The sequence below is a fragment of the Galeopterus variegatus genome, unplaced genomic scaffold (assembly GCF_000696425.1).
Source record: "Galeopterus variegatus unplaced genomic scaffold, G_variegatus-3.0.2 Scaffold10347, whole genome shotgun sequence".
Classification (NCBI taxonomy): Eukaryota; Metazoa; Chordata; class Mammalia; order Dermoptera; family Cynocephalidae; genus Galeopterus; species Galeopterus variegatus.
Window position 1 is genome coordinate 2,517 of NW_007736458.1, and position 21,579 is coordinate 24,095.

Below are 21,579 nucleotides of genomic sequence, written 5' to 3' on the forward strand. Positions count from 1 at the left end.
AGGGCCTGGGAAGTGCAGGTGGGGGCCGCAGCCAAGAGGAGAACTTGTGGTCCTTGGCCAGCTGATCCGGGGGCCTGGCTGAGGCCTTGAGCCAGGACCAGGCTGGGCTACTGTCCTGGGCAGGTCCCTTCCGGTCTTGGCCTCCCTCTCCCAGATGTGGGGGTTGGCGCGACCCCCCCAGGTCTTCCGGTACAAGCCTCTCATGGTGACCGCCCGCTCTGGGGAGCCGAGTGAGTCATGGTGACAGGACGGTTACTCACCGACCACCTGGCTGTGGGGGGTGGGGGGGGCGCACCCACCACTGCCCTGCCATGGCCGGGCCTCTTCCCGGCTCCGCGGCTGTGGCTTTGTCAGTGGTGCCAACCGCAGTCCCAGAAACCCTGTGGGCATGACCCTCGGTGGGAAGGGTGCTGAATCAGGCCCACTCCCATAGCATCACAGCCTGTGTGGGGGCAGGATGGGGTCACCCGCCCAGGCATGGACAGGTCACCCTCAGACAGGAGTGGCTCCCATCCTGGAGGGTCTGCATCTGTCCAGGTGTGGAAGGGGCTCTGCTGTGTGGCCCTAAGCAGGTCCAAGCAGGTCCTGGGCCTCTCTGGGCCTCAGGATCCTCACTGAGTACGTTGGATGGAGATCCCTGCCCCACAGGCTCAGGTCAGGCCCAGGCGCAGAAGGCATGAAATGCTCTGTAGAGTAGTGTGTGTATACTTGTAGGGGAGAGTTAGGAAACCCGATGAAATCTTAACCCCTCGGGGGACCCTCCGGGTGGAGGTAGACAAGTGGAGCCTCTCTACTCACAGAAATTCCCCAGGACTCAGTGCCATGTGGATGAGGCTCGTCCACCATGAAAGGGGAGAACGGTGCATTCTGGAAATGACTGCTCTTACCTTCCGCGTGGGGTGAGGGGAAGGTGGCCCTCATATGCTTCCTCTGGGGCTGCAGTGGGCTCTGCAGTCATGTGTTGAGCCCTGTAGGAGGAGGGACTATTTTCTAACCCGGTTCCCTTGAGTTCTCGTGAGGCTGAGGGACATGATGGTGACCCAGATCCAGGGTCTCATCCCAGCTCCACCTCTTACTGCCTGGTTTTGTTACCTAAGCTCAGCTGTCTCCTCTGTGCAGTGGGGATCATGGGAGTTCAGACCTCAGAGTGGCTGTGAGAGTGCAGGGAGTAAACACAGGGAAGTGCTCAGCTGGCGCCTGATAGGCAGCGGCTGCCTGAAGACGGGTCCCACTTGGTCAGCAGGAACAGGGAGGCTGGCCGCCGGCAACACGGAGAGAGGCCCAGTGGCTGTGTTTGTTCTGGAGCGAGTGATGAACTTTCTAGGGTGTCTTGGAGAACTTCCTAGAGGAGAGGACATCGAGACTGGGTTTTGAAGGATGGATAGGAGTTGGCTAGACTCAATGGGAGCATGAGAGAGACGCCTGGGAGAGGAAACAACCCTGATGTCAAACACGTTTACCCAGGAGAACCCCTCCAGGGAGCCCCACGGCATCTTGCTGAGGTGGGCAGAAGGACGTGGGGTTTAGAGAAGAGCCCTTTCCCACGGTCACCCAGAGCCCAGGGTTCCAGCCCTGCCAGCCCCAGGCTCCTCAGCCAGCTCCACCGCTGCCTCGCCTCGGAAGCAGCATTCTCCCCGTGGTAGTTCAACAGGGAGAGGAATGCGGGGCCTCGGCGGGAGGGAAGGTGGTCACCTTGAAGAGGGTGACTTTTGAGGCACTGACCGCACGTCGTTTGTTTCCTCATTCACACACTTTCCTAGGCTCCACGGGGGACACAGTGGACACGGGCCTGGTAAATCATGCTCCCACCCCTGCCCCTCCCACCCCCCAAATTCCCTAGAGCCTCAGGCAGCCTCAAGTGGCAGGTGGGCTGGGGCTCCCCAGCCTGGGGGAGCTCGGAGCCCCTGCTCGGGGTTTGGACCACTGCTCTGTCATCCTGGACAGATCCTGAGGGTGGAGGCAGGGGGATGGGATGGGGCAGGGGTCTTGATATGGGAGACCCAGACCATCAGCTCAGGGTGAGGGTGGGGGGCTGCCCAGAACAGGGACCCCCATGCCTCTGTCCTCTTCTGGGCAGAGGAAGGGTCTCCCCTGAGGCCGCCATTTTGCATGGCCTTGGGTCCAGCACGCATAGGGCTCAGCTCCCCTCCCAAGGGGCCGGGAGGCCGAGCACCCTCCCTTGTCAGATGAAACCCCGGCCCAGGGCTCCCTCAGCCTGATGAAAGGGTCATTGTGTGGTGCAGGCCGCCCGCTAGCCAAGGACAAAACCGCCGTTTGTCCTCCCTCCCTGGCGCAGGGCTGGGGGCCTCCCCTCGGGCTGGCCTAGGGTGGGGGTGGGTACAGGTGCGCTCCCTCCTCCCGTTTCTTCCTTTTCTTTCTGTTCAGCCTGCCCAGGCCCCTTCCCCCAGTCCTGTCCCCCACCCAGGGTGTCCTTGTCCTCTGAGTGTGGATCCCGAGGCTCAGGCCAGCCCCCGCTGTTGGAGAGAGGCAGTGAGCCCTCCAGCCCTGGAGGCATACAAGCAGACTCGGGAGGGACGGCCAGAGATGCCGGGGAGGGGCCCTGCCCGGGCAGGGAAGCAGCGCTCATGCGTCCTCTGTGCAAGGCAGCCCAGTGGTGTGGCAGGCTTTTTCTACAGATGAGGATGCTGAGGCCACCCACAGTCCCAGTGGCAGAACGGCAGGGTGGGGCTTGGAACCCTGGCCACCTATGCCTCCTCCCAGGCTGGAGCAGGTGGCCACTGAGGTGCTGGAAATGCCATGAAGGCTCGGTCTGAGGCTGTGAGTGGAAGTCATTAAAACTCCGCAGCCCCCAAGCAGCTGTTGCAGCTGTGGGCCGTGAAGCCCACCAGGTGCCCAGAGCAGGACGGGGGAAGAAGCCACCCCACCCAGCGAGCAGCTCCCTGGGCATCAGCAATGGCCCGGAAGAGCCAGAGTGAGCATCCCCCAGGAGTTCCATCTGATGACACCTGTGGCCTCCCTTGCTTTCCAGAACCATCCCCCATGGTGATCTCTGCTCCCAACCTTCCTGTACTCAAAAGTCCTGCCACCACGCCCAGGTGAAGCTGCAGATGGGCCGGGCCCGCTGGAGGGAAGGGGCCTGCGGACAAGGATAGGTGGTGACCCAGCTCACCCTCCCTGTGGCAGGGGTTAGTGCAGCCAGGGTGCTGAGGGGTCCAGAGCTGAGACTTAGGACCCAAGAGTCCCAAGTGGTAAAACCCTTTAGGGTGCGAATTCCTCCAGAACATACTGCCTGCCCCATGGACACCTGACTGGAGAACACAGGGCTGGGCATTCCCACTTCTGGAGGACTTAAGTACCCCCAGGAATAGCCTTCTCTGGTGGGACTGGTGTGCGCACACCGTCCGGGTCAACCAGAAAAGGGGAGCTATGAAGAGGGCGTCTGCTGTGGCAGGCGGTAAAGTGAGGGTCAAGGTGGCTGAGCCCCTAGGGGTGCTGGCCTGCCGCGGGCACAGGTGGGAAGTGGGGCTGGGGACTGGATGACTTCTTGACTCCCCTGACACAGGTCCTCCCAGGGTGACTTCACTGCTGGCGGGGAGTGCTGGGAATTTCCAGGAGCTGCCGACATGCCCCCCTCTGGAAGGAGCCACCTCCACTACCCTGCCGGTTCCATCTCTCTGGGGCCCATCCTGAGTGCCCCATCACCAGGGCCCAGAGAAGGCTGGCCTCCAGGGTGCCACGCTCCTGTGGGCTGTAGGGCTGGCTTGGCTGCACCACAGACCCCCGCCTTGGTGGCACGGCCTTAGGGGTGGAGTACTGTGTCAGGCATGCCCAGCCTGCCAGGGTGACCTTCCTGAACCTCAGGCCCATGAAACAGGCTGAGGTGCCGGGGAGCCAGCCCCTGCAGGGTGTTCAGGGAGTGTGCCTTGGGGTGGGAGGGCCAGGAGCCCAGGGCTGGCCAGGCAGCCTTGTGTCATGGGAGGCAGCATGTCCTGGAGAGAGCACTGGACAGGCCGTCAGCAGCTCCGGCTCCCGGTCACTCTCCATGTTTGCAGAAGCTCACAGGGACACAGGACATGGGGGACCCCAGGGCTGGAGCTGTTGTTGGTCAGTATCCAGGGAGGGGTGCTAGGCTAAGGGTCCCCATCCTCTCAGAACCTCTCTCGCTGGCTGTGTGACCAGGCAGGCTCCACTTCAGGCTGCAGCTCCTGGACGTGTGTGGGGAGGGGGTGGACACCTTGCCCCCGCCCTGTGCTCCTTTATCTCCTTTACAGCACCTTTAGGAGCGAGGCAAGGTGTGCGCTGTATGACTCCATCTGGGGAAGTCCTCCTGGTGGTCTAGCCCCGCCCAAGGAGCGGCGCTGGGGTGAGACTGGAGCTGTGGCTCACCACATGCTTCATTTCCGAGCCCCCCAGAGAGGTGGGGGAGAGCCAGGATTTGCAGTCAGGTGTGATCGTGAGCCCGGAACGGCCCCCAGCTTGCTGCCTTGCATGGTGGGGGTTCCTGCAGGGAGGGGGAGGGGGAGGGGGGAGTTCCGAGGAGCAGTTGGGGGAGAGGCCAGGCGGCCTGGTCCTGCTCTGGCCTCCGACACCAAATTGCTGCCAGGTTGCTGTGTGGCCTTGGGCAAGATGCTGCCGCTCTCTGAGCCTCCTCTGTAAAACGGAAATGATGAACCCCAAGTGGGGGCTGGCCGTGGGGAGGGCAGGGGTGGGGTTCAGGACCCCAGGCTATTTCAGCTGAGACCCGGGAGCCCCCTGAGCCCTGGGGAGGTGTTCTGCAGGTGCTGGCCCTGTAAACGCTCATCATGGCCAGGCTGACAAGGGCTGGGGTGGGCTGTTTCTGGGGGCAGTGAGCACCCTGCTCCCCCAGGCATCCAGGCTGAGGCAGTTGGCTGGGGGAACCATAGGGGCCCCCTAATTCTGAGGGAGCAGTTCAGGGTGGTGAGCTGCTTAAAAAGGGTGGTGAGTGGTGAGGGAGCTGTGCCCAGGGGGCTGCTGCCCCAGAGGGGATCCCCAGCTTTGATGAAAGCAGGTGGTAGGGCCATAGGCCTGGGGAAGCCTAGGTGGGGTGGCCCCTGGCTGGGGTTCACCCCTTGCTCTGCAGCACTGTGTGACCCAAGCCGACCCCACCCTCTCTTGTCCCTGACTCCCATCTGTTCCTAGAAGGGGGACCCTCTAAGACTCAGGCTTGAGGCTTAGTCCTGGGGCCAGGAGCTCAGCCCCGCCTTGCAGTCTGCAGAGAGGTGGCAGCTCTCTGTCTGCTGCCCACGGGGGCTCGGCCCCCCAGTCCTGCCTCTCAGACCATGTTCATGTTCAGAGTGGCCAGCAAAGCTGAGGCACTGGCCTAGCCATGAAGTGTCCAGACTCCAAGCCTGGCGGGGGGCCAGTGGTGAGCCTGCCAGTCCAGCCATCCATCTGTCCTGAGGTTTCAGGTTGGCATCCTGGTCACCCAGACCAGCAAGGCACCCCCGCGTCTGACAGATCTGAGGCATCAGGGCCAAGCGGGGGCTAGAGTTGCGTTTCTACCTGGGCCTCGGCTCAATGTGCAGCCTCAGGTGCTGTGCATCTCTGAGTGTCACTGTCCCCACCTGTACCATGGGGAGAGACAACGGTCAGGAGTAAGGCTGTAGGGGAGGGTATTGCTGAATCTTGGCTCCAACGGCCTCCTCAAGAGCTTGGCATAGATGTGACTGTGCTGGGAGGTGAGAGGGGGACTGAAGAGAGACCCTGGTGGCTTCTTGGAGGGGAGGCACCAAGCTGGGTCTGGAATCTTGGCTGGCTGCTGGAGAGGGCAGGGTGTGTCCTGATGTGCCCTGCATGCCAGTAAAGGCCTAGAAGTTAGTTCCCGAGGTTGAAGGCTAGTGTCCTGAGGTTTGGGGGTCACAATGGACTGGGTGAGGCTCTGATTTCACAGATTTAGCAGATATGGGGGCTGGATGGATCCTCCAGCTCTCTTATACCCCTTCGGCCATGGGCTCCTGTGCCAGCTGGGGGTGTGGAGGACACCCTGGCTGTGGCTCGCCCACCTCCAGCAGCCTCAGCCCGACTGAGGGACTCACCCCCTTCCCCCGCTGCCGCCGCCTGCTTTCTCCCTGGCTGCCTGGTTTTCCTGCAGGGTGGGGTCCCAGCATGCCAGGTCAGGAATGCCAGCTATGTGGGGAGGGGGGAAGGGCAGCCGCCCGCCGGGGGCGCAAGGGAGCAATGAGCGCCCGCTGTCTTCCTGGGAATACGGCAGCTGCGAGCTGAGCAGAGCAGCGGCCTGGAAACGTAGCAGCAGGCAGGACCCAGGCCGGAGGGAGCAGTCTGCAGGACATGTGGGCACGCCGAGGCTCAGGAGGCCAGCAGAGCTCCAACACAGGACCTCAAACCCAGAAGGACCCCTTTAGGATACAGCTGCAGGTACTTAGACTATTGCCTTAGCCCTTCAGTGCACAGATGGGAAACTGAGGCCCAGGCAGGGCAGGGAGGGGCAGAGGGATGGCCTGATTCCTGAGCTGGGCCCTGCCCTCCCAAGCCGCTTCCTGCCTCCAGGCCTGGGCTCTCTCTGCACCTCTCCTCCTGCCCTCCTCCCATACTGGCCCCTTCTGGGTGTTCTCTCTCAGCCTCAGTTTCCTCATCTGTAAGGTTGGGCTGGCAAGGCCCACCCTGAGGAGCCACTGTGGGGTGTAGTAGAACAGAGCAGGGAGCTGTCCCAGGGCCAGCCGGCAGTGGACACTGCTCAGGAAGTGTGGTCCTTCTGGCCTGTCCCTCCCCACAGGTGCAGGCACTGTCTGGGCAGGTGAGGGGACAGGCCAGATGGGCAGGGGCAGGCTGCAGTCGGACCTGCCCTCCGACACCCTGCCAGGGCCTCACCTGGGTCCAAATTCTTCCCATCCAGGCCAAGAAAAGGAGGGGCCGTTTGCCAAAGGTAGGCTGTGTCCCCTACACTCAGATGAGAAAACCGAGACTCAGGACAGCTTTGGGGCAGGCTGCCTGAGGCCTGGGGACGTGGAAGTGGCCAAGCCCCATGCTCCCCACTGATTTGGGCCTCAAGCCCCAGCAGAGGGAAAAAGATGAGCAGATTTAGGGAAGACGAGAGGAAGGACAGGTGTCCTGGGTGCCACCTGGCCCTTGGCACCGGCTGCACTGAGCTCTGTCCCATTCTGTTCTGATCTATCCTGTTCCGTCCATAGGTGAGGGCTGTGAGCCCCTGTTGGTCCCCAGCTCTGGCACCATGATGTGCCCTCTCCAGCCTTCTCTGAGTCCAGAGTAGTGGCCACTGGGGGTGGGTCAGGCACTGTGGGACAGGGGAAGAGATTAGGCCAATCTGCAGCCTGGGGTGGCTCGGGGGCCTGCAGAGTGACTCCAGACCTGGAAGATATTCTTACTGCATTTGACAGGCAGGGACACTGAGGCCAGCACCAGCCCCTACCCCACATTGCCCCACGGAGCCCTCCTGGGCTACAGAGCCAGAGAAGAGCCTCCTCCAGCCCATCTGTGGCTGGAAAGTTCCCAGCCAGCCCCTGCCCACCTCAGGGAGAGGCTTGCAGGGATTTGGCCCTGGGTGGGCGTGGGGGCCAGGAGCCGCCCTCTGGAGTATTTGCAGAGTTACTTCCTGGACGAATGGACCCAGGCCCGCCTCCCTGGCTGATCACAGATAATTAGAACATTCTTCAAATATTTTGCTGGAGGATGCCCGAGAAGGAAGAATTACAAAGTGCTCCAGGCCAGGAGCGTGGGCTGGAGGAGCTCGGGGCAGCAGGGCCAGGGCTGGGGCCGGGAGGGAGGCTGGGGATCTGGCCCGGGCTCGGCCAGCCTGTCCCCACCTCCGAGAGAGCTGGGGCAGGAAGCGCCCATGCTCCCACAGCTAGGGGGCATGGCTCATATCCAAGGCAAGTATAGGGCCTGGCCAGGTGCTGGGTGATATTGGGGAACCCTGCCCTGGAGAGTCTGCAGCTGGTGGGGGTGGGCAGACCCTGCCGCAAGTGACTTTAGGACAAGCTGGGGGTGGTCAGTCACAGAGTCCTCGGGCTGTCAGAGGGGGCTGGTGGGGGGGAAGGCCACCTGAAGGAGCTGTCTCTGCAGTGCAGAGATCAGTGGGTCTAGGAGAAGGCGTATCAGGAAGGTGAAACAGCAGAGTGAAGGGTCAGGGTTTTGTGGGGTTACAGTGATCAACAGGGCTGTGGCTGGGGTCAGCTTCATGACTGACACCCCAGGGCTGGGGCTGGGAGGTGGCCCAGGCAGGCACTGAGGCTGTGGTCCTAGTTATGTTGGGGTGGGGAGTGGGTCAGGAGTGGGACAGGCTGGTGGGTGGGCATCCCCACGGGGCAGAGCAGGGCATGAGCTTTCCAAGGAGGGCATGCTACCTGGGGAGGGAGGGCGGATGTCCCCAGCGTCCCCCCTCCTGGCTCCTGTGGCTCTGGGGGGAGGGGTTCCGGGAAGTCCTTGGATCCTGTGTCTCCCCTGTGGAGTGCTGCCCTGGTCCTTGCCTCAGAAGCATTCCCAGCATTGTGTGGTTTGCTTGGGGTGGGGGCTGCTCCAACCCAGAAACCTGGGGATAGGGAGTGGGCCGCATTAGAACCGCCTGGGTCCCCGTGTTGGGAGCTGGTGCTCAGTCCAGAGATGGGGGGAGAGCTTGGGCCAGGCTGGGTGGGGGCACTGCTGGTGTTGGGCTGTCTGCCCTCTGGGGCATCTCCATCCTGGGCTGTGGCTTTTGGGTCGGTTGTTGGGGAATTTGTAGGAGAAATGGGATACTGAGGTGGAGGTGCCTGGCTCCTATGGCCTCCTCGGGACACAAAGCCACATCTGTGGCCACAGTTTTAAGGTCCTGTGTCCTTCAAGATGGCTGGAGGCTTCCTCTGGGGAGGCTGTTCTGTCTCTCTGGCTTTGAACTGGAAAGACACAGCTTGTCCCGTCACTGGCAGGGAGTCAATGCTCTATTGAGGGGCATCATAATCCCCATCACCCATCCATGACTTCAGGTGCCAGGCCTTGGCATGCACAGCGGACATGTTCTCAACCATACATAAAGTGGGAAAGAAAGCTGTTTTTTATTGACTTTGACACACAGTCTAAGTGAAAGGGGGCACCTCATGACCACTCCCAGCAGCCCACCCACCTGCCTGGCCGCGGCCCCCAGCCCCACTGAGGAAGGCCCAGCTGCCCCACCTGCCGTCTGCATGAGCAGGGGCTGCCGTCGAGGTCACATCTGGGAAGGGTCTCGCCCCTCGGATGTGTCTGAGCTGTCTCCGTGCTTCTGTTCACTCACTCACTCACCTGCATTCGTTCGCTCATGTGGGGAGTGCTGAGGGTCCTCTGCCGTGCAGGGTGCATGCACCGTGGGAATGACGCAGCTTCCTGAAATCCTGCAGCCAGCAGCGAGGCCTGTTTGTGGGGATCCGTGACTCATGGAGAGGCTCCTCCCAGCTTGGTGCGAGTTGGGCCTTCCTTCTTCAAGAGCGCTCAGGGAAGGCTCGCCCCTCGCACAGCCTGGCGCCAAGTGCAGCCTCCTGCCCGCAGGGACCGCTAGAGAGGATGGCCCTTCAGGTGGACAAGCGGCAGGAGGTTCCAGCCCTGCTCCCTCCCTGTCTCCCTGTGCTACTGGGCAGGTGGCCGAGCCTTCTGGACCTCTGGTCTCCATTCTGAGGGACTAATCACAGTAATTATCACTGCTACTAGGGCATTACTCCCCACCCCACACGCTTTGAAACAACGCTGAGGGGACCCTGGCCCGGCCCAGCGCACAGTAAGTGCTCACCCTGCCTTGAGCCACCGACAGCCCTGACAGCATGAGAGGTTTTGGTTAGACCCCCGCCTGCGGGGACAGGCTTTGGAGGGGGGTCATCCACTGAAGGAGGAAGGGGTGTCCTGTGCAGAGACAGGGAGAGGGCAGGACACTTAATGCTGGGCACGGGTGAGATGCTGCCCCCCGGGCCTGGACTCAGGGTTCCCGACTGTGGGATGACGGATCACCCCGATGCTCCCTGAGGATGTTGGGGGAGGGAAGCTGGTTTGGGCAGGGGTGGGGCCTGGCCTAGACGAGGGTCTTAGCTAGAGTGGCCCGGGCCTAGAGCTCTGACCCCACCTAGCTCTGGCAGGAGGCTGCCTGTCAGGGCCTAGCTCCACTGGTGGGTCCAGCTCCTCTGGGCAGAGGGATGGGGGGTGGTGGACAGCACAGGCTGAGAGCAGGGGCACCCATGCAGGGCTGTGAGCCCCTCCCCACGCCCACAGCCTGCCAGGGTCTCCTGTCCCCACCTTCCTCCCTGCCTGGAAGCTGCTGAGGCAGACTGTCTCCCTCATTCGGGGTCCACAGAGGCTGAATGCCTGGTGGGGACAGGCAGGCTGATGAGAACAGGTTGGTTAGCATCTGCAGGCCAAGTCCAAGCTGGGTGGAGGGGGAGCGGGTGGGCAGAGGGCAGCCCCTCAGAGCACTCGGGCTGCGAATGCCTTTTGACCCTGGACCTCTGAGAACCTGGATCTGGGCTGTGCCCAGCCCTGCTCTGCCTTAGGCGGTGGCCAGCCCAGCCCACAGCAGCCCCCTGAGCACCTGCTGCAGGGGGTGAGCACCTCCAAGCTGGGCATTACTCACCTGCCTGGCTGGGCACGCACAGAGAAGGCACACGGGAATGATTTTCACTGGTGACATTTTATTTCTTAACTGTACTTCCTTTATCTTAATTATTGTAAGGAAGCTTGGAGTTTTAATTCTCGCCTTATGCTGCCAGCCCCATTTTTTATATGGTCACGTATTATAATATTTTATTTTTTTGCAGAGGTATAACTTACATAAAGTAAAGTGCAGAACTCTCAAGTGGACAGCTTGATGCCTGTTGACATACGTGCGTACCCATGTAACCACCACCCGGCTTGGGACGTAGAACATTCCAGCAGCTCTCTCTGCCCCTCCCAGTCAGTGCCTCCTGCCCGAGGGCCACTCTATTCTGATTCCTATCTTGAGATGAGGTTTGCCTGCCCTGGCTCTGCTTCTGAGTGGCGGTGCTGTATGTCCTGCCTGGCCCGTCACTCAGCGTGATTCTGTGACTCACCCATGGTGGTGCGTGTAAGCAGATTGTTTCTTCCCGTGGCTGTGTGGCGTCACCCTGTAGGACGACACCTCACTTGACTGACCCGTTCTCCTGGTGATGGACACTGAGCTGTTGCCCCCAGGGTGTGCCATGGCAGGGCCACTCTGGCAGGTAGAAAGCTCTTCCCATTATCCAGGGGCAGTCCCCTCCCTGCACACAGGACACATCACAGGAAGATGGTGCCTCCCCACCCTCCGCTGGCCTCTGGTCTGAGACTGGAGGGCCTTCCTGGTCCACAGTCCCTGGGGGACGAGGAGGGAGCTTCTTGTCTGCAGGGCTGAAATCCTTCTCTGAGCTCCTTTCAGGGGCCTGGCCCAGGCCAGGGGTAAGGAAGGTTTTGAGACTTGCAACTTGGCCCAGTCCTCCTGGCATCCTGCCTGTGACCTGAAGCCCCTGAGTAGCACAGGAGGACGAGCCTGGAGCAGAATTTTCCACAGAAAAAGTCAGCAACTGAAACCCGAATGTCCCCGCCCGGCTCCTCTGTGCTCACGGGATGCTCGGAGCCTCCCTGGGCAGCCTCTCCCGGGGCACCTGGGCAGGCAGCTGGAGCTTTGCTGCTTTGGGGTGAAAGCCGGGCTCACCCTGCAGGAAAGCCTGCGGAGAGGGCCCAAGGCATGCCCGCACCCCCAGCTGCCGGTGATCCCCAAATGTGGCTCCTGCCCACCCCCCTCTCGCCGCCTCCAAAGTGGCGGTTACTGAGTTACAATGTATTTTTACCCCATTTCCTACTGACAGTTTTCTGGTGAGGACCAGTCCCAGTCACCCATATCTGCAGCCCCCTCCTCGCTGTGCAAGTGACAGCGTGGGCAAGGCGTGGGGCGTGGCAGGGCAGGGAGGGTGGCGCCGGACTGTAGGGTGCATGTGGAGGGCTGGGGAGGGCACCCAGACCTCGAACGCCAGCGACAGAAGCTGTCTGCCAGCCCGGAATGAATTAATGAATCATCTGGAGGATTTTAAGCCAGAGAAGGACTTAAGCTGTTTGAGAACGAGAAACGGGCCTCGTCCCACGCGGGGCTGTCTTCCAGCACTTGCCACACGAGGTTCTCTGATCCACGGTGCTGCTGCACCTGAGTTCTGGGTGGAAGCGGAGACCTGGCTCCGAGCGTGGCTGTGTGGCCTCGGGCAGGTCCCCTAGCCTCTCTGAGCTCCAGTCTCCACACCTGTAGAGTGGGGACGGCACAGCTTACCTTACAAGGTGAGGATGAAGTGGGACACAGCGGGGTCCACCTTGCCCAAGGCTGGCCCTCAGAGTGGGAGTGCTTAGTATCGTTAGTGGAAAACCCCACATACTCAGGGAGACAATTTTGAAATTATTTCTGAATTATCAACCATTTCTGGTTGTTTATGCTCCTGGCACAAAATACAGTGTGACTCTGTTCCCTGACAACTTTACTTCACCTGGCATGCCGGGGGACAGCTGGGGGACGGCCGGGGGCCCAGTTCCCCAACCCCATCAGCCCCGCCCGCCTCTGGTACGTGCCCAGGAGGGTACAAGTGGGGCACCGGCTGGGCAAGGCCCCTCGCGTCCCCTTCCACTGCATCAGCTGTAGAAGTCTGTGTGTAAATACAATTCCTTTACGTTGTGGTTAAAATACACATAAAATGCAATTTGCCACTTTAACCACTTTAAAGTGCACAGCTCAGTGGCATTCAGCACTTCCACAGTGCCATGCGACCACCCCCTCTAGTTCCTTAACTTGCTCATCACCCCAGGTGGAAACTCCACACCCATTAGCGGTCACTCCCCGTTCCCTCCCCCCCCGGCCCCTGGCCACCACTCTGCCGCTGTCTGTCGCTGTGGATTGCCTGTCTTGGACACTTCGCATGAGTGCAATCACACAGTGGCTGCTCTTCTGTGTCTGGCTTCTCGCACTCAGCGTCATGTCGTGAGGCTCTTCCACACTGTAGCATAAATCAGGGCTTCATTCCCTTTTGTGGCCAAATAATATTCCAGTGTAGAGAAGACCACGTTGTGTGTGTCCATCTGTCGTAGGTGGGCACTGGGCTGTTTGCAGCCTTTGGCTGTTGTGGATAGTGCTGCTATGAACATTTCTGTACAGGTTTTTGTTTAAACACCTGTCTTCACTTCTTTTGGATGTATACCAAGGAGAGGATTTGCTGGGTGACTGTATGTTTCATTTGTTGAGGAACCACTGAGCTGTCGCCCACCAGCAATGCACGAGGGTTCCAATTTCTCCTCATCCTCGACATCACGTATTATTTTCTGGGTCTTTTTTTTATCGTAGCCACCCTTGTGCATGTGAGGTGGTATCTCACCGTGGTTTTGATGTGCATTCCCCCACTGATGAGTGAGGTTGAGCATCTTTTCATGTGCTTGTTGGCCATTTGGGTGTCTTCTTCAGAAAAGCGTCTATTCAAGTCCTTTGCTCATTTTTAACTTGGGTGGTTTGTCTTCTTGCTGTTGAGTTATAGACATTCTTTCAGATGTAATTCTTGAGGATTGACTCGTTCGTTTATTCATTCACCGATTCCACAACCACTCGGAGACCACCGCACCAGGCAGCCCCGTCCTGGAGGCGTCCACTGTCTGGTGGGAAAGCCAGGCATGAAGACCGTGACCGTGAGTGTGGGGATGAGTGCCCACTGCGCTCCTCCTCGGTGCCAGGGGTCGAGGGGGTTGGGCACAGTGGGCATTCGCCTGGGCCTGGAAGGGGAAGTAGAGTTTGCCAGACAGAAAAAGGGACAGGGAGCAGCATCCCAGACAGACGGACCTGCAGACGCAAGCCAAGGTGGGAGGGGTGGGGATGGAGGGAGCAGGGGCGGGGTCATCAGAGGCCAGACCCCGGAGCCCCCTAATTTTAGGAAAAGGAGCTTGGATAGTTTCATGGGCAGTGGAAGCTTTGGGTGGGCTTTGAGTGGGAGAGTGACACTGTCAGATCTGGGTTCTGGTGGGTCAGAAGAGGTGGGAGGCCAGGGCTGTGGCCACAGCAATGACTTATTGCTGGCCTCTGGGTCCATCCTAAGTCCCCATAGGGTCCCCTCAGCCAGGCCCTGTTTGTCTGAGCTTCTGCTCCCAGCAGGGCTTGTAAGAAGCCCCACAGGCAGTGGGGGCTTCGCGGCCCTGAGCCTGCTGAAGAATTTGGGAATGGGAAGCATCCTTTGGGTGCAGGACCCAAGGCAGGCTCCAACCCCCGGAGGCTGGTGCGCGGCACGGTTCCCATCCATCTCATTTCCCCAGCTCGGTTTTCCGAGGATCTACAATTACTTGGGCTGAATTCCCCAGATTCCAGCCCGCTCCCAGCCCCACCCGTCCAGATGCTCTTCCTCAACGCCAGTCTGGGGCGTTTCTGCCCATTGTACCCGTGGGAGACCCAGGGGGGTCTTGGCCAGATTAGCGGGCGGGGCGGGCGGGCCACGGGGATTGAGTGTCGGCCTGGGTGTCCCAGCTGCGGCACGTGCTGTGGGCTCAGGCCACATGGGGACTTTCCAGCTGGCTTTCGGTGCTCTGCCATTCTGGAAAAACACTGACTTGTCTCTCTCAAGCAAGGGGCCGGCAGGCAGTGGGTGGAAGGAGGGTCCCCACCGCACTGGGGGCCCAGGGCCATGGGCATCAGTTTTGGGGGGCCCCAGTGGTCCCCCCACTCCCCCATTTTGCCACTGACTTAGCAGGCCGGGTCTGTTGTTTTGATGCCAGAAGCTGTTTTGAAACCCACTTGTTGCCCTAGGCCCGCCTGAGACTGGCCCCCCGTCCTTCCAGCTTGATGCCCCTTCTCTGCGTGCTTAAAAGCAAACAATTGGTGCAGCCGCTGTGGAAAGCAGTTTGGCAATTCCTTGAAAGGTTAAATAATTACCATATGACCCAGCAATTCCACTCTTACGTATATGCCCCAATGACTGGAGTCAGGTGTTTAAACAGAAACTTGTACACACACGTTCATAGCAGCACCACTCACAATAGCCAAAAGGTGGAAACAAACCAAATGGGCATCAGGGATGAATGGAAAAGCCAAATGTCTCTCCACACAATGGAACATTACTCAGCCATAAAAGGAATGAGGCGCCGATGCGTGCTGCCACCTGGCTGAGCCTGGAGAGCAGGATGCTGAGTGAAAGAAGCTGCACACAGAAGGTCACCCGTGGTACGGTTCCATGTGCGTGAAATGTCCAGAATAGACGCGTGCATAGGAACAGAAAGCAGACAAGTGGCCGCCTGGGGGTGGGAGGACAAGAGAAGGGAGTGACTGCTAATGGGGGCCGAGTTTCCTCTCGGGCTCGTGAAAATATCTTGGAACTTGACGAGGTGGTGGTTCTACAACACTGAACGTACTAAATGCCGCAGAACTGTACACATTAAAATGGTGAATTTTATGTTACAAGAATTTCACCTCATTAAACAAACAATCCTGCTGATAACACCTCAAGTTCAGAGTGAGTCTGGCAAGTGGCTTCCTGTGTGGGGTTCAATTCCTGGGAGTTGCCAGGAGATGCCTTACGAAGGCACCCTCAGGGGACTGCTGTGAGGCTACAATGTTGCCATGAAGCACCCTGCCGTGCCCAGCACACAGCAGGTGCTCAATTCGCAACAATCCCCTTTTCTCCTCTGAGTGCACCCAGTCCTTCAGCCCTTGCTGGGCAGCCTTTCTCCCTGTGGTCGTCAGAGTCTGCGTGGCAGTGGGGGCAGGTGGAAACGGAAGCTCAGAGCGGTGGCATGCCTTCCCAAGGTCACACGCACCTTGGCGTGGCGTCAGTACCCGGTGTGCTTGGCTCCTGGTTTGCTGGCCCACCCAGCAGCCTGCCTTGGCCAGGGTGGGGTGGGAGCTGGGGACCTGCAAGTGATGGGTTTGCTGCTCAGAGACAGCTGGGGACAGTCCCAAGCTGATGGCTTTCAAAGCCGGAGTGTGACTTTCTGTGACCTGAGGCGTGAGGAACCATGGTTCACACATTCCGTGGCACTCGTGATTCCGTGGTTCTGCAGTTCCGAGGCTGAGAGGGCCTGGTTGCGTGTGTCTTTTCAAGCTGGGAGCACGTGTGTGAGTTGACGGCAAATGACCCTCCAGGGCAGGGGTCTGCCTGTTCTCTGGGGAGCAGAGCTTAGCATGTGGCAGGGGCTTGGTGACCACACGCTGACTGACAGCGGGGGTTGGGGGGATGGGGAAGGCCCCGCCTGCCGCCCTCACCGCCTGTCTGCTCTCCCTGCCTCCGCAGAGCACTGTCGTCCGTGGTGGCCCTGGGAGCCAACATCATCTGCAACAAGATTCCTGGCTTGGCCCCGCGGCAGCGCGCCATCTGCCAGAGCCGCCCCGATGCCATCATTGTGATCGGGGAGGGGGCGCAGATGGGCATCAACGAGTGCCAGTACCAGTTCCGCTTCGGCCGCTGGAACTGCTCCGCCCTCGGTGAGAGGACCGTCTTCGGGCAAGAGCTCCGAGTAGGTAAGGGCGCCTCTGGGCTCCAGGGGCCTGGCCACGGGGCCCAGGGCAGGGACTAGGTCACTCACTGCTCTCAAAAGGCAAGGCCAGGCCAGGCTGCCCACAAGTGCTGTTCTGCACGTGCCGCCCGCTGGCCGATTTCTGTGCTGTCAGCAGCCTTTTCCCGAACCCTTGCCCACGCCTGGCCCGGGTGGGGGCCGGAACCCCAGGAGGAACGAGACCTGGCCTGGCCTCTGGGACACTATGCGTCTGGGGTGGGGGAAGCCTTGATGGGAACCAGGCTGTGTGTGTGGACAAGGGCCCTCGCTCTAGGCAGTGGGGTGGGGGGACGTCGTTCTGACTAGGACACGAGCCTGACAGGCTGGTGGTGTGGCAGGACGGTGCAGTGTTCAGGGTGGGTGCAGGTGCTGCTTAGCACTTAGCAGCTGTGTAGACCTAGACACGTGGCTTCATCTCCGTGCCTCCAAGGAGTATTTACTGTGTGACGTTGTAGGGTGCTGGATGAGAACAGTGCCTGGCCCCTATGGAGCGCTATATAAATGTTGTCGTGATTTCGTGAGTGGAAAGGATTCCAGGGCCTCAGTTTCCTCATTTGTAATGTGATCTCTGGGCCGGCATGCCCTCGTCTGGGTCCCCAGTGCCTCTCCCAGTGCTTGCATGCAATATGTGCTCAATGAACTGCTGTTGAATGCATGAAAGTTGGAATAGTGGGGCCACCTGCCCTCCAGGTCACTGTGAGGGTCAGATGGGGGAATGAAAACTTGAGGCACAGTGCCAGGCTTGCAGGGGTGCCCGGCCTGTGGACACAGCATGTCCTTCCCATCCCGAGGGCCAAGGAGCCTGGGGCCACTGAGCAGAGCCTCAGCTGCTGGGACCCAGGCCAGAGCATGGCTCTGCAGGGCTTGGAACACTGGCGTGGGGCTGGGGGTGGCACAGGGGAAAGCCCCTGGGGGCCCTTTTGTGGTGAGCTGTCCGTGGGTGGCACCTGGCACGGCCAGGAGGGTGGCACCGCCCCCTCCCTGGGGCCCCACCACCCAAGTGCAGCTCCCTCTTCCAGGTGCCAGCTGGGGAGGGTGGGGCTGCTGCCTGCATGCACCTCAGTGGGAGGGTGTCAGCACAGGTGCTGCTTCCTGCCAGGTGCCCACCTGCCTGCCTGGCCCCTCAGCCCTGACACCCTGGGCTCTGAGGCAGCCGTGGGCATCCCCACTTCACAGCTGAGGAAACTGAGGCCCCCGGGGAGTTTGAGGTTTGCATTTGGTGGAGCTGAGTGCAGATCCAGGGGTCCGCTGCTCCTTCTGGGGACCCTTGCTGCCTCTCTGTGCAAAGAGAGGGCGTGGGAATTGTCCTGTGCCTCGGCAGAGGATGAGAACTTGGACTTTACTTGGGACTATGAGACACAGGAGAGAGGGACACAGTGGCTGCCCTGAGCCTCTCCTCGGTGTCAGGGCCCAGGCGGAGGTTTCACCTACAGCACCCCAGTGAACACATGACTCCTGTCGACTGTCCGAAGCCCAGAGGTGTGATGCTGGCCCCGCCAGCTGCTCGCCCCTCCTGGTGGACGCTGTTGGTGCCCACCCAGATCACTGTCACTGAGCACCACACTGGTCCCCGGAGCCGTGAGGATCGCTGTCCGCAGCTCGCCACTGGTCCTTGTTGGGGAGCAGCCCTGGGCCTAGCAAGAGTGGGATGGTCCGCAGCTCTGCCCGTGAGGAGGGACTGATGCAGGGGTACAGGAGGCCACCCCTTGCCTCCAGATGGGGCCGCTCTGCGGGCTCCCTTGGGGGTCGGGCTCAGGCCAGCAGAGCTAGCGTCCTGCTTCCCTGGCTCCTCTCAGACTCTGCTTCTAGGGAGCCCCCCTGTGAATGCCCCTCTCGTGGTCACGGGAATCTCAGAGGCACACTTCTTGGCAGAGCTGTTCATGCCACTGTCCCCACCTCACCCTCTCTCACTCCCATCGCTTCTTGTCCAGGCCACCAGTGTGCTGACTGTCCCCCCTCTTTCTTGGCCTCTGGGCCCCTGCTAGCCTGCCGGGGCTTCCTCCTGTCTCTCGAGCTCCTCCTTCTCAGCCCTGCCTGGGCCAGGAAGTGTCCGTCCCTGAGGACCCCCTGGGACACTCTCTGCCATTCTGCCCTCACAGCCGGGGCTTGTTCCTGCCCCACGCTTCAGTCCCCACTGGCCCACGGGAACTCTGTCTCGGCACACTCAGCTGCTTGCTGCTTAAGTCTCTTGTCCCCAGCACCCCAACCCCAGCCCCAAACTGAACATCCAGTCGTCTCAGCAGAAACCTGGTGTCGTTTCTCCATCCACCCTGCAGCTCTCACCGCCTCCTCCCCTCACCAGCCCCAGGTCCTGGGTTAAACAGAATCCAGCCACGTCACGCCCTTCCTCCAAAACCTGCAGTAGCTCCCTATTGCCCAAGGAGAAAGTTAACTCTTAAGCCTGGAGTCTGAGTAGCCTCCTCCCGTACCTCACCCTTATTTCGCTGCATCCCTTCTGGAAACCAGAGCTCCAGCCATACCTGGCTTCTCTCTCTCCTCCAAGTACACCAGGCCCCTTCTCACCTCCAGGCCTTTGCTCCGGCTGTTTTGGCCTGGGAGTACCTCCCGCCCCTGCCCCAACACACACTGCTATTCACATCTGATTTCCCCACTGCGGAACGCCTTTTCACCCCTTCCCCGGCTCTGCCTTGTCCACAGCAGGCTGCGGCCACATCCGGACACTCCATCCCCATGACAGCTCTCAGGCCTGCCTCCTGGCTCTCCCTGCACCCTGCCTCTGGGTGGGTGGGCTTTTTGAAGCCCAGGCTTGCGGTCTCGCTGCCCTGCTTGCAGCCCTCGTGTGGCTCCCCGCTGCCCTCTGATGAAGGCCCAGCTCTCACCCTGGAGGGCTCTGGCTGCAGGCCGAGCTGGGCTGCATTTGACAGGCAGCAGGAATCCTTCTGGGTGTGCTGATGGTGGTCTGGGAAGGCACTTTGCTCCTCCCAGGGCTCAGCTGCCGGGAGTCACGAGCAGGAAGTTGTGTGAGCAGCAAGGCCGGCCCATGTTAGAGGCGTGCTGGGTGCCCCGGGCATGGGCCAGGGGCCGGGCCATGAGCTGGCAGGCAGCCGGGGGCATTGGTGGGAGCAGCCACTCAAGCGGTGCCCATTAATGATTGGCCCTGAGAGGTGGAATGGCCTGGGTGGGTGGGACAGCCCTCTTCAGGCCTTGCCAGTGACCTTGGGCCATGCCTAAATCCTGAGTACTGAAAGGAAACCCCATAAAAAGACAAACCAACCCTCTGTACAAAGGTGCAATCCTTTTCCCAGCACCTGGTGCGGCTGCTTGTATGCCTCCGGGGATGGGGCGCTCACTACCTCCATTAGGCAGAGCTTTCTTAAGGTGACCTTGTGCTGGCTCTGCCCCAGGGCCCTCTGGGTGCTTGTAGCTCTGCTCCCTTCAGAGGGCCTAGGCCCATGCCAGGCCTTCCTCCACTGACGTGGGTTCCCTGGTGGCCTCCACCCTCCAGCCACCTAAGCCCATCCCAGGCCTATTTCCACGTGTGTTGAGGGAGGCTTGTGGCCCAGTCCCCTGCTAACTCATCTCTTCTGTTGACCATAAATGATCATGGGGGTGAATGCATTGTCCCCATCTCAGTGGTCTTCTACCATGGGGCAGTCGAGAGAGACGGAGGGGAGGCAGGAGATTGGGGGGAACCTTGTATTCTGGGGAAGTCTGTTAGAAACTTGGAACCCCTGGGCTCCCGAGCAAGGCAGGAAATTTCTAACACGCACCACAATCAAGTCAGAATTGTCAGCAAGGGCTTCCTTGAGGAAGCAGCCAGAGGGAGGACCACAGTGACCCAGGCCAGCCTGGAGGTGAGCACAGGGAAGGGGGCTCCAGGTGGAGGGAACAATATGTGCGAAGGCCCAGAGGCCAGAAGCCGATGGCGCTGTCTAGGAATTGCAGGAGCGTTGAGTTGAAGGCACACAGGAGGTGGGGAGACCTGAGGCTGGAAGGGGGGGCGGGGCTGGAGGCATGGAAGATTCTGAACAGGGGGGGCCTTCCCTCTGCATGGCTGCACCCTCCAGCCCCACCCCCAGCTGCCAGGGGACACTGAGTGCCTCCCATCATGTGCCAGCCTCAGACATGACCAGGCATAGGGGCTGCCCCTAATCCTGGCTCATGTGAGTGGCTGGGGTGATGGCCCGTGCAGCTGTTGCTGGCTCCTGTTTGCTTTGTGGGTGAGCTTTGCGTGGGACAGAGCCCACCAGCCATGCACAGCAGGGAGTCAGCAAAGGCCATCGGATGCTGAACCATCTGAGGCAGCAGAGTGACTCATCTCAGGGTGTCTCAGAGGCGAGAGGCCTTGGGGAGAGAGGGCAACTCCTGGGTTGTGTACACCTACTGTCCTGCCAGGGCTTTGCAGACCAGGCCCTAGGGAGGGACGGCGTTATCCCCAGCAAGGACGAGGGCTGGAGGGCTGCACTGTCCATGCTGGTGGCCACAGGACATCGCTGGCAGGGGGAGCATTTGAAGTACGGTGCGTGCACACTGAGATGTGCCGTGAGTGTAAGATACTCCACAGATTTTGAAGACTCATACCAAAAAAGCAAGTAAAATATCTCTTTAGTATCTGATCACATATTCAAATAATATTTTAGGTATATTGGTTAAATAAAATATCACCAAAATTAAGTGCTCTTGGTTATATTCACTTTTCTCAATGTGACCACTAGAAAATTTCAGATGACATCTGTAGTTCCCCTGAGACTTCTGCTGGGTGGCACTGTTCTAAGAGGGGACTGAAGGCTGTGGCCCCAAGTCACCTGGCCAGGGGACATTTGAACCTGGCTCTGATGGTCCGCTCTCAGGATGCTGTCCTCCATGGCAAGATGGGGCAGTCTGAGGACAGTCACTGACCAGCGGCTTCCTGGGGACAGTCAGGGCAGGGTGGGAGGCCGGCTCCCTTCATCAGCCCTGCTGTCGTTCACCCTGCAAGCACTGAGCACCTGCTGTATGCCAGGCCAGGGCTTGTGCCCAGGACACGCTGGGTGAGCAGGGGCTGATAGGCTGGGCTGGGAGGTAGTGCTTGCTGGGTCCTGGCCCTATGCTGGCCACGCTCTGGTGGTCTGCAGGCTCCAGATCTGAGGACTGTGCATCTTCCTCCTGTCAACCCCAGTTAACCCCTGC

General features: G+C 60.3%; 1 protein-coding gene across 1 annotated transcript in view; it reads left to right on the forward strand.

Moving 5' to 3' along the window:
* The first annotated feature begins 16,190 nt into the window (after positions 1-16,190).
* Positions 16,191-21,579, forward strand: part of WNT7B (wingless-type MMTV integration site family, member 7B) — a 31,592-nt gene continuing 26,203 nt past the window's right edge. Inside the window, exon 1 of the mRNA XM_008594204.1 lies at positions 16,191-16,414. Within this exon, the coding sequence (XP_008592426.1) occupies positions 16,318-16,414 (97 nt within the window). The 5' untranslated portion in view covers positions 16,191-16,317. The remainder of the gene's footprint in view (positions 16,415-21,579) is intronic.